This window comes from Danio rerio, chromosome 21 (genome assembly GCF_052040795.2).
Source record: "Danio rerio strain M-AB ecotype USA chromosome 21, GRCz13ab, whole genome shotgun sequence".
Taxonomy (NCBI): Eukaryota; Metazoa; Chordata; class Actinopteri; order Cypriniformes; family Danionidae; genus Danio; species Danio rerio.
The window spans coordinates 23,868,785-23,881,295 of NC_141041.1; the positions used below are offsets into that span (position 1 = coordinate 23,868,785).

At 35.2% G+C, this 12,511-nt stretch overlaps 2 protein-coding genes across 11 annotated transcripts in view; both read right to left on the bottom strand.

Moving 5' to 3' along the window:
• Positions 1–12,511, bottom strand: part of LOC147838831 (odorant receptor 131-2-like) — a 1,093,102-nt gene that overhangs the window by 930,833 nt on the left and 149,758 nt on the right. The gene's annotated exons all lie outside the window — the stretch shown is intronic.
• The window catches only part of myo5b (myosin VB), a 101,027-nt gene that overhangs the window by 44,861 nt on the left and 43,655 nt on the right, over positions 1–12,511 (bottom strand). For all 9 annotated transcript variants that reach the window (XR_015519645.1, XR_015519644.1, XR_015519643.1 and 6 more), the window contains exons 6-14: positions 12,091–12,234; positions 11,923–12,004; positions 9,703–9,810; positions 9,500–9,609; positions 5,296–5,561; positions 3,593–3,674; positions 2,605–2,745; positions 2,264–2,386; positions 1,058–1,141 (exon numbers count right to left, since the gene is read on the bottom strand). Coding sequence is in view for 6 of the 9 variants with exons in the window: in XM_087300141.1 (XP_087156267.1) it covers positions 1,058–1,141; positions 2,264–2,386; positions 2,605–2,745; positions 3,593–3,674; positions 5,296–5,561; positions 9,500–9,609; positions 9,703–9,810; positions 11,923–12,004; positions 12,091–12,234 (1,140 nt within the window). In the remaining 3 variants the exon portion in view is untranslated. The remainder of the gene's footprint in view (positions 1–1,057; positions 1,142–2,263; positions 2,387–2,604; positions 2,746–3,592; positions 3,675–5,295; positions 5,562–9,499; positions 9,610–9,702; positions 9,811–11,922; positions 12,005–12,090; positions 12,235–12,511) is intronic.

Below are 12,511 nucleotides of genomic sequence, written 5' to 3' on the forward strand. Positions count from 1 at the left end.
TAAAGTATTTGCATACAGCCTAATTAATATTCATGAGTTATTTCTTCACCATTTCATCTTTGAAGGTCCACAACATTTTCAACCACAGTGGGGGGACAAAATGCCAGGAATCACAGGAAAACTTGTTTAAAGTAAGAGAAACTTGAGAAATCACTTCAGACAGACTGATGTTTAAATTGTTCCTCATTACAAGTGTTCCGGTGAAAGTTTAATTTTAAACTCCATAGCATTTCAACAATGTCCTACAGGGAAGATTTTTAGCATTCAGGCACTGAGGTGCTGCTGTCTGCAGTTCAACTTCCCCCAGATTCCGGCAAATTATGTTGCCAAGAAACCATAAGACAAACAAAAATAAAGCAAAATCCATATCGACAAAGACAATGGACATCCTTTAACAGCTTTATTAGGACTGAGACTGTTAGAGTCATAAGAAGTCTGGACGAGGTCAGGTCTCTGTTTACCTAAAAACTTCAAATCAATGAACTGTTTAAAAAGCCCATAAACCAAAACATGAGGTAAAGTGTGATTTAAATAAGGTAATCTTGAAGAAGGGAATAAACAGAGGCTTGGCTGGAAAGGAAAGTGTAATGCAATTGAGTGTGACTGAAAACTTGTCAGGATTTAAAGCAAATTGACAAATATAAAATAATAGATTTTGTGATAAAAACAAGTTCATTATAGACATATATATATATATAAAATCATATTAAATTGAAAATATAAATAAATATAAAAACAAACTATTTAAAGTGTTAATACTAAAAATAGCTCTCGGACATAATTAGTATGATTATCATTATTGCAAATAACAATATGTAAAACTAAAAAGAATAAATGGATTTGGAAAGAAAAAAAGAAATGCCATATTTAAAATAAAAACAACCACATTTTCATACTTTTTTAAAGAATAAAAATAACAAAAACACAACAAAATGACTGTATATTTAAATATATCTATATTCGAAAGCAGAGAATCTAAAATAATACTAATAAAAACAATAATTACTAAATATCTTCTTTTTTTAGTGCTTCGCACTCAAAAAAACCCAGCTCTCACCTTACTGGCCTTGAGGATGTTTATCTGCTCTTCATAAACAGTGTCTCTGTTCTTCTCCAGGAATCCGTCACACTGATATTCAACCTGTCAGGTGTGACAAAACATCACAAGTCTAATTCCTACATCAGTACCACATTCACATCATTTCAGCGACTCCTAACTGGCATGGAGCAGAATAAGCTATTTCTGTTGTACTCATCATGCATTATTAACCGTCATCTGGGTTTCATAATGAAGTTCCTCACTAGTTAGGATTCATTAAGCAGTTTTGCAAAAGCTGAAGCTGTTTGTTCTAAAAACCCTGCTGCGCAAAACCAAAAATAATAAACAAATAAATATAAAAAAAAACTCATTTCCACAAAATGCATGAAAATCCTATCTAGGTTAATTTCTTTCATCCTGGAAAAAAATGATCTGCTAAAGGGTTAAAACTATTTATTTAGGATCTATTATGTTTCTTTTCACAAGATGTAAAATATGTCTCAGTCGTCCCTAGAGTGTGTATGTGAAGTTTCAGCTTGAAATACCCCACAAATAATGTTTTATAACTCTTTCAAACTGCTCCTCTGAGGCTTTCATTAATAGAGGGCGGAGCTACAAATGCCTATGTGTCAGCATAATGGCAGATTCAAAAACAAGACTAACCTTCTACACTAATAAGGGAGAGATTGTCACTAATGGGTGGGACTTTTCCCCTCTGATGACACTTACAGAGGGAGAATGTTGATCAAACTGTTTCTGCAGACTGTTGTTATGAAGTGTGAATATAAAAAATAAAATTAATAATTGTTTTACTATTAGAAGCTGGTTATATACATACAAAATAAAACAAAGCACAAAACAACACAGAACATCAATTTAAACTAGAGAAAAATAAAAGAAAATGAAAATTATTTAGAAGACAATTACTTAAAATACCAATAGACAAGAAAATGTAATAAAATTTTATTTTTTATCAATTAAATCTGCAAAAGCTAAAGCTGATTTTTATAAACAGAAATATACTTCTGCAAAAAAAAAAAAAAAAAATCGAAAGTCATGTCACATTTCTAATCTAACCAAATGTTCTCTCAATGTGTTAAAATGAATGTTTTCACAATCTAAAGGATAAAAAAATTAAATGCAGATGTGGTGGGTGATAATATCATAACATCCCACAACCATCCAGAAAATAAAATTCACCTGTCTAATATAAACAGAACCCACCTTATCTGCAAAATGAACAACAATAAAGGACTTGTTGGACATCCTGGGCTTTTCGAAATGGCCGCTGCCTGAATGCTTGCTGTACAGCTTTTGCGCCCAGTTCTGATCTGTTCCTTTGGGCACCTGTCAGACGCAGAAAAGAAAAACACTTTAAACTGAAAACCCACTATTTGGGTTACTTGTAGCAGAAATAGCATGTTCAACACTTCTGAAGCTGCGCCGATTCATTCACTCAAGCACTTCAAAGAGGCTGAGGTGTTTAAAACTAAATGAGATGCTCTGCTCAGGGATCTGCCTCTCCATTTCTGTGTATCGCTTCCTCAGTGACTGCTTTTTCTTACCTTACACTCTTCATCAAGAAGGTCCAGGATACCGAGTTTGGCTTCAATGAGGTCAATGCACGGCTGGTTATCATAGAAATCAATGAGTGTCCAGGGGATCTGCTCCTTCATGTACTCTTCTTGCTCCAGCTTAAACACATGCTGAGGGTGGAGGATGGTCATGTGTTAGTAAATGCACCAACTGTATTAGATTTGACTCCAAATACAGCCAGCAGTCATGACATATATTACACTGACATGATAAAATGACTTTTACTGCTTGTTCAAACTACTTATTTAAAATGAGTTGAAACAACACAATTCTTAAAGTTTTTTGGGACAACTTAATTGTTTTATGTTAAATAAAATAATTTAAACTTGTAAAATGGATAAGTTAATTAATCAATTTGAGTTGTGTCAACAAAGGAATTGTGTGGAACCCAGCATTTTTACAGCTTTAACAAGGGGTTCATTTTATATTTAATAATATCTAATATCTAATAATATATAATTTTTGAGAATATGTGAAAATAGTAGAAAGTACAGTATTTCCTAATAATAATTATTTAAAAATGTGCTAATACTGATATAATTAATATATAGGGACTTTGAAGAGGGACAAGAGTTTAAAACTGAATGAGATGCTGCTCATTTATAAGTTGATGAAAATTCATGACACTTAAAAAAATATTTAAAAAAAATATTATTTACCAAATTATTTATATATAACTTTTTATGCAATTATAAATTATATAAAAAAGACAGAAATATTTTTGTTAAAACAATATTTTATGAATATATACATTTTAACATAAATTTAACATAAAATTGTTGGAAAATATTTTATATTAATTAAATAATTAAAATGATTTATTATTTTAGTAAATTACTATTAAAAAAAACCTTTTTATAAACTTTTAAAGTATAGTTTTTATTATATTTATAATGTTTATATCTAATGCATATGAGATTTATAAATATTTGTATCAGGAGATCTTCTATTACTGACCGAGTTGAATTGCTGCTGTAGCTTCTCATTGGCGTAGTTAATACAGAACTGCTCAAAGCTGTTGATCTCAAATGTTTCAAACCTGTTGAAAGATGAATTCAATAACAGCATTCAAAATCCTTCAGATTTCTCTGAAAAAAAAAACAAACCAAACCTTCCAAACTTTTCTCTGCATCTTATATCATGGCACTTCTCCGCTTATTTACTCTAATGGTGATCGATAATTTCTCTTCTGTGAGGAAGTAATTAGTCCCATGGTCAGAAAGGCTCCAAGGCAAATGCTGACTCTACAAACAGCTAATAGAGGGTCAAATCACAAAAGACAGTCTCCTGTTGCCCTCAGAGACACATTACTCTACTGTATATACTGTAGGAACTCAAAACGTTTCAAAATCTTTAATAGGCCAGGTTATTTATTCATTTTCCATATTTATTATGTCCAAATATAATTTTGATTTTGATTCACAAGATCTTGATTAGATTTATTAAAGGTGCATTGGTACCTTAAAATGTATGAAATAAGATGCATGAAATAAGACATAATATAAAATTTATCAGTGGTACTATGTATATATTATTATAATATTGTTATTAGGCCTTATGATATGCATATGATACTTGTTCTATTTATATGTACCCATGCATCTGAAATGAATCCAGACATACATTTATATATCTACAGGTATTCAAACTCTAGATTTTACAAGTACAAATAAATTGTACATATAATTATCTCAAGCCAAGACTAGTTAAAATGTTTTCTTTCATTCTTTGATTAGTAATATCGGCTTAAACTGTGTATTATTAGGGTGCTACTTTAAAAAATGAAGCTGAGAAGCTGAAAAAAACAAAGGAGCAAATGATTCTTTCGGCAACCTAAACCATGAACAAACAAACTGCCACGTTGAACTATTATCATCACCTGTTGGACTTTTTAACAGAGTTTACATGTGCTGGTGAAGATTAAAGATACAGATGAGAGGTTTGCACTGACAAGGTTTAATGTTGCGTGTTGTTTTTGAACCCAAAAAAGAACTAAATGTTTGTTGCGTGTAGTTTTTCTGTAATTGGTAATATTGGACACTGTAAGGGGCTGTATGTGTTCATTTATGTTGCATTTATTTATTTATTTCATATAATTGCAGACTTTACATTGGGCTATTTCATTGATCTGCAGTTATAACCAAACTGTGTTCATAAAAAGTTAGTAATGAACATTTATACACAAGTATTTATGTGTATAAAGCCTCTGTTTTGTGAGAAGTGCTTCACGTACAATGTGAAAGATCTGTACAGCTTTACTTTGAGCAAGATTTTCTCGAGCGAGAATGACGTCAACTGAAACTTTCTGTCATGCACCACGCCCACCAAATAAGTACCATTGGTACACTTTAGGCAGTGGAAATGCAAGCCTGATAAAGGTGACCCGTACTGTACTGTACTGTACTGTACCAGTCAGTGGAAACGGGCCATAAGGTACAACAGAGAAGTATTTTCTTACTTAGAAAACACCTGGACCAGAAATAAAATGCAATACCGAATCCACTCACTTTTAAAAAAAGATGAATTGATTTACAATTATTATTTGAATAATGGCTTTAAGAAAATCAATTTCGAATCTACTCACTTAAAAAATTTAAATGTATTTTTTTTGCCCAGCCCCAATCTTCACTACCATGCTGTCTAATAATCACAATAATTACCCATAGATATCCAGAACCCCGATGAATGAGTGCTGTTTAGTGGAAGTATGCAGGGACTTGTTGATGTGCTCCACGATCCAGTCAAACAGATGGGCATAGATGTGTTTGGCCAAGGCATCTCGGGCATTGACTGCCTGGCTGTGGGGCATGTTTTTCACATAAGTTTCAGAAGTGGTCACCAGTTTCCTGCGGCATAGCCAGTTCTCCATCTGCTCCTGCTCAATCCCCAACAGCCGACAGAAATGATGCAGATGAGTGTCGTTCCTCTGCATGTGCAAAAAGAGATTGTTTAATGCATAAGTGGCAAAATAAATAACAAACAACAAGATTGTTCAATTTAATATATTTGCATTAAACTTTTCGTGAAATTTTATTTCAAAGCCGCTTTAAAGAAGTCACAAATTACCATTGTCTTATTATGCTCTCTTTCAAAGTCTTGATTTTGTTTTGGAGTGGTTCATGCTTAGTGGTTTGCAAAATGTATTGCTTTTCACAAAAGGCTCAGTTAATTCTGGGTTTAATAAAGGCACACCTTTTGAAATACAAAACGTATTGTGATTGGTTAGCTTTCCCAGTGTGTTGTGATTGGTGAATAGCTTGGACAGTGTTTCAGTGCTGTCCCGCCTATGGCCACAGCAGTAAGTTCTGTCTGCTCCAGTATAATTAAGCATGCCGCGAATACTGCCATATAAATTTGAGCCCGATTGAGATCCTGAAAATAATGATCAAGACGATTCTGCAGAAATATTCCAAGCACGAATATCACAAGATATTTTAAGAGTGGTAACATTATATTAACAAATTTTGGGGGCTAAAAATCACAGTCTACACTGTGCAGTATTGTATTGTATGAATAAACTGTAATAAAAAGCATTCTAGGGCGGTGTGGTGGCGCAGTGGCTAGCACTGTCGCCTCACAGCAAGAAGGTCACTGGTTCGAGTCCCGGCTGGGTCAGCTGAGTTTGCATGTTCTCCCTGTGCTTATTTGGGTTTCCTACCGATGCTCCGGTTTTCCCCTCAAGTCTACAGACATATGCTACAGGTGAATTGGGTAAACTAAACTGTCCGAAGTGTGTGTGTGTATGTGTGTGAATGAGACTGTATGGCTGTTTCCCAGTGATGGGTTGCAGCTGGAAGGGCATCCTCTGCTTAAAACATATGCTGGATAAGTTGGTGGTTCTTTTCGGCTCAGTCTCGTTATTAATCAGGAGTTGCCACAGCGGAATGAACCACCAACTTATCCAGCATATGTTTTAAGCAGAGGATGCCCTTCCAGCTGCAACCCATCACTGGGAAACAGCCATACAGTCTCATTCACACACACACACACACACACACACACACACACACACACACACACACACACACACACACACACACTGCGGACAGTTTAGTTTACCCAATTCACCTGTAGCATATGTCTGTAGACTTGAGGGGAAAACCTATATATATGTGTGTGTGTGTGTGTGTAATGTATATATATATATATACACATTCAATTCACCTTTATTTCTATAACGCTTTTACAATGTAGATTGTTTCAAAGCAGCTTCACAAAGAATATTATAGTAAATTGAAATGAGTGCAGTATAGTTTTCAGAGTTCAGATATACATATACACATACACATATACACACATACACACACATAAAACTAATTTCCAAACCAAAAAAGCAACAAACCAAATCTGTATTAAAGGTTAAGTAAGGGTAAAGGGTTAAGCCAGTTAAAATAAATAAATAAAAGAATAGGAATAAACAAAAAGATTAAGATATTTAAAACCATGCTTAAAGAGGTCTAAGACAATGAAGAAAAGTTATTAGAAGCCCAAACAGGGAACCTTAAACAATTACTATGAAAAGAGAAAAAAAACATATTAAAATAAAAAAGAGGGAAAAAATTAATTAATTTATGAAAAATATAATAATAATTATTATTATTATGGGGTCTGGAACCTAAAGTTTTTTGCTTTTTGATGTCTCTTCAAGTCAAATTTGTAAACCTTTATGTTTTTCAAAGTTTGTGGCTAAAGTCGGATGGTGTGCTCTCTTGCACCATGGATGTGAGGATGTGAGAAGACATTTCCAGATACACAATATCAATACAAGTTAGAATCCAATGATGTTGTTTAAGAGAATGTGGAGACTTCCATATTTTATTGTAAATGTAATAACTGTACATTTCTGCAAAATGAACAATACTTTGATATAGTGGTACTATTATACGTTTTCACTTTTTTAAAGTTTAGACAGTGTGCAGCATGTATGTTTAGACATAAAAAGATCTACATAGTTATAAATCTCAAAGTCCACTCCAAAGAGAGTTTTTTTATTTTGTAAAAATTATTTTATTTCAAGAATCTCAAGGAATACAGTAAGTGGACTGAACATTTAAACCACATTAAACACGGAGGACCACAAATTACAATTTGCCTAAGACTTTATTTAAAGGGCCATGAAACCCACTCGTTTCAGCAGGGTGTTTTCACACCTCTACTTTGGAAAAAGTCAGAAAAGTGGGCGTGTCCAGCTCTGTTTAGGGGGGAGTGTCGGAGGAAGAAAACAGGCTTGGTATCGGAGTGTTTATTTGGGCGCGCTGAATTTCAGAGTCAAAACACACACCCACAGCGGACAATGTGACTGTGTTTACATGGACATCTGTAGTCGAATTATTTGCCAGATTATTAAATGGTGGACTTTAACTGCAGTTTGGCTCTTTCATTCAGGGAATTCATTAATGTCCCTCCCGACAAACGTGATATTTGATTCGAGGAACTGCTGTAAGCATGTATTTTTCATGCAATGTTTGATACCGCACGGCGAATGAGAGAAAAAAAACTCAGCATTTCCCAGAAACTTAGATGCACACGGCAGGTAGTGTCAGAAAGCCGCGTGTGTTATTCCGGTCACAAAATCCAACACGAGGTTATAGTTTGGTTGTAACTGTTAGTGCTAACTTGTTTACACTCGTTGCAATAGTTTGTTTGATACGAATAAAATACGAACTGAATAAACAAAGAGCACTGGTCGCTCACTTACCAAATCTGTAGAGACAGGACAATCACCAGCAACTAGAGCCGCGTCTTTATTAAGAGGAGACTAAAGCGAATCTGGATCTCAGCGTTTGCAGATGAGAACAGCTCTCAGGTAAACAATAATCCTCCTTAGACACGTAAGTTATTGTTGTCGCGCGTTGCGTACACTGTTAATCCACGCGTGAGTCTGAGCTCTCACAGAGAGAAAATGAAAACGAAACTTTACTGCAGCAAACTCTAAAAGCAACACTTCACGCTTCTTTTGCCAACACAACGTGGCGTCTCTGCCATCTACACTGTGACAGTAATGAATATTAATGAAGTTGCACAATAGAGCGCGCTGATTGGTTTGAACCAAGCCTTACTCATGCATTAATGCATCACACTGTAAGACGTAATAAAACTCACTCTGGCACAGACGCCCAGTCTGCATGCTGGAATACAACGCTATTATGTCATGGCCGTGACGCAGCTTCAAAAATTCGTTTCAAACCGGTAGTACGAATTTGCTTGAAATAACGCAAAAACAACCAATTTACACTTTTTAGTGAAATATAGGTGTCCTAATAGTGTTTTTAGCAGTGTGGGACACATATATGACTGTCAACAGCTCAAAAAATGTGTTTTGGTGTTTTGTGACCCTTTAAGATAATGTCAGCAGTGTCACCGACTTTAGAATGCTTCTTTATTCATTCATTTTCTTTTCGGCTCAGTCCCGTTATTAATCAGGAGTCGCCACAGCGGAATGAACCACCAACTTATCCAGCATATGTTTTAAGCAGAGGATGCCCTTCCAGCTGCAACCCATCACTGGGAAACAGCCATTCAGTCTCATTCACACACACACACACACACACACTGCGGACAGTTTAGTTTACCCAATTCACCTGTAGCATATGTCTGTAGACTTGAGGGGAAAACCCCTCAATATATATATAGGAAAACCTATGTATATATATATATATATATATATATATATATATATATATATATATATATATATATATATATATATATATATATATATATATATATATAGGTTTTCCTAAACTAAACAGCTAAAACTTTCCCCATAATTAATCACTTAAGTTTCAAAAAATCGTATTAAATTTTTCCTGTGAAAACCCTTAATGGACTGATTTACAATAGCATTATTTGCTGTGCACTCACATTGATATGGCAGGATTCTCCATCTCTCTCCTGCACAATCTCCACGTTCCCCAGGTGCAAAATGGAGGCAATTATCTTAAAGATGCTCATTTGGTGGTTTTCTTTTACACCTGCACAACACAGTGTCAGCATGATAAATATTTATGCCAAACTATAGCGCTGCAAAAGCTAATAGTCATGTTTGCTGCTGCAGTCAAACTCACCAAGCATCGTAAGAGCTTCTCTCGTCTTCACAAGGTCCTCGGCATCATTCACTCCCTCAATGAAAATGTTCTCACCGAGAGACGTGTAAGTGAAGTCTTCTGCACTGGCTAAAACATGAGAGTGAGTGAGAAGTTTGAAAAAGAAGGATTTGGGTGTGTTTATATTTGGTACAGTAGGTTTAGTTTGATTATGTAGTTCATTCGAACCTTTGTGTGTGCAAAACAAGCAGGCAATAATAAAATAGGCAATAAGTAATGATCCAGAAATTCAGCTTTGCCATCACAGGCCAAAATTATTATTTAAAATATAATAAAAAACATGACTTAAATATGTTAGTGTTGTCAAAATAACTGATATTTCTATAGGTATCGATTCGATACTGAAATATATAAAACTATAAAATATACATTTTATGCAGTAATGACACCTACTAGAATTATTAAAAATGATACAATTTGCATATATTGTAATGGTACATTGTTTGCAACAACAAAAACAACTTTTTCTTTCATGCCCTTATTTATTATTTTTCACATGGACCTGAGGAAATTTAGTAGGGCACATGAAAATCTGAAAAACGGTCCTGACAAGAAAAGACATGCAGGTCTAGTTATAATTCTGGGAAATGCTATATTTAAGCAATTGTATAAATAAATGATATAATTAGGTAATATTCCCCTATGGCACAGAGTATCAATACATTTTAAGCTATTTTATTGAAGTTAGAAATTCCAGTATTGTGACAACATTAGTATACAAGGTTTGGACAAGGAAACTAAAACAATGGCTAATTTAGTGTTGGGAGGTTTTATGCCTAAATTTGACCAGCCTGGTGGCATTTATTGATCTTCATTGATTGCATATTCCACCAGTAAGAGTTGAGTGTGAAGGTTTAATCGGCAGAGTTATGACACAGTTTTGCTTGTAATATTTTAATGCACACAACATTCTGGGTGACTTAAATGTGCACCTCAACTCTACTGTTTCTACCAAAACTGCTCTTCGGGAACTCCACAGGGTCGATGTACATGGCCGGGTTGCTATTGCCAAACCTCTTGCCACTCGTGCCAATGCCAAACGTCAGTTACAATGGTTTCAGCAGCAAAATTCTTGGGCTGTGGACAATGTGAAACATTTATTGTTCTCGGTAACACTTATTAGTAGTTTTAGTAGACTGTCTGCTTAATATCTATTGATACTGCTCCTTCAACAGACATTTAACTGACTATAAGAAACTTTGAAAGTACATGTCAACTTACACTAACCCAAATCCCAACCTAACAGTCTACTTATAATCTAATGAGAATTAGTTGGCATGTACTGTAGATGCAATGTAACTTCAATTCAACAAATGGACCATCAAAGTAAAGTATGACCTTGTTCTCTGATGATTCCAGCTTTACTGACTTTCACACATCCAGAGTTATGATGTGGAGAAGCCCCAAAAAAGCGTACCAACCAGACTGTTACATGCCCTGAGCAAAGTATGGGGGTGGATCAGTGATGCTTTAGGCTGCAATATCATGGCATTCCCTAGGCCCAATACTTGTCCTAGATGGGTGCATCACTGACCATGTGCACCTAATGGTTCAAACGTTGTATCCTGAAGACAGTGCCGTATATCAGGATGATAATGTACTAATACACACAGCAAGACTGGTGACAGAGTAGTTTGATGAACATGAAAGTGAAGTTGAACATCTGCCATGGGCTTAACAGTCACTAGATCTAAATATTATTATTAAGCCTCTTTGGGGTGTTTTGGAGGAGCAAGTCAGGAAAAGTGTTTCTCCATCTGCATCACCTAGTGACCTAGCCCTTATTCTGCATGAAGAATGGCTCAAAATCCCTCTGGCCACTGTGCAGGACTTGTATCTGTAATTTCCAAGATGATGCGGTATTGGGCAACATAATTTGTTTGCGTTGTGAGCATTTGCAGTGTGTTTTCTTAATGTGTTTCTGTTATGACGATTTGAAGATCTTTTCTTAATTTACTAGTGTTTTTTTGTAACTACATGTTGTCTTAAACTTCAGTATGATAAGCTCTTTTGGTCACTGCACATTTGCCATCTTGCAGAATGTCTTATGAAGTGTCGTATAAACACTGTAATCTGTGTCTAGTTCTAAAGAGACAATTTAAACCACCAAAGGCAAGTGTCAGCCATTCCAGATTCACTTTTACAGCTAATCTGCATATCTCTAAAACATTTGCCACTTACTCAAGGTAAGATCCTTAAACTCTGGCAGAGAGCATGAAGCACAGAGCTGGTAGAAGATGTGGTAGTTCCTCTCCTCTTCAGCCTGCAACGATATATCAATGTTTAGCACACAGACATGCACAGTGGGCTGAAAATGGCCTTAAAGCATCCTTTCTAAGTGAAACTCACCTGAAACACTACTCTGGACTTCTCAAGCAGGTACGTTCTCATATTGGCACCAATAATATGATATCTCCTGTCAAAGCCGATCTGGATGTATTTCCCAAAACGGCTGCTGTTGTCATTACGGGTTGTTTTTGCATTTCCAATGGCCTACATTGAAAAAAAAAAAACTTTAATTACAGTCTAGTCACACTTTGGTTGGTTTAAACTGGGACAGCAGCTTATCAAATTACAATGATTGATGCATAATAGAATGCAATAAGGGTGGAGAAAGATTTTCACAACAGAAGGTGCAAGAGCCGTAAACCTTGAATCCTGTTTGCGACATCATTTGTAATGAATAATTACTGTGATTTGGGATTATTTGTTTGTCTGAGCTGGTATGTTATGAGTCACCTGTAGTAATAGGACGTTCTAGCTCTCAGTT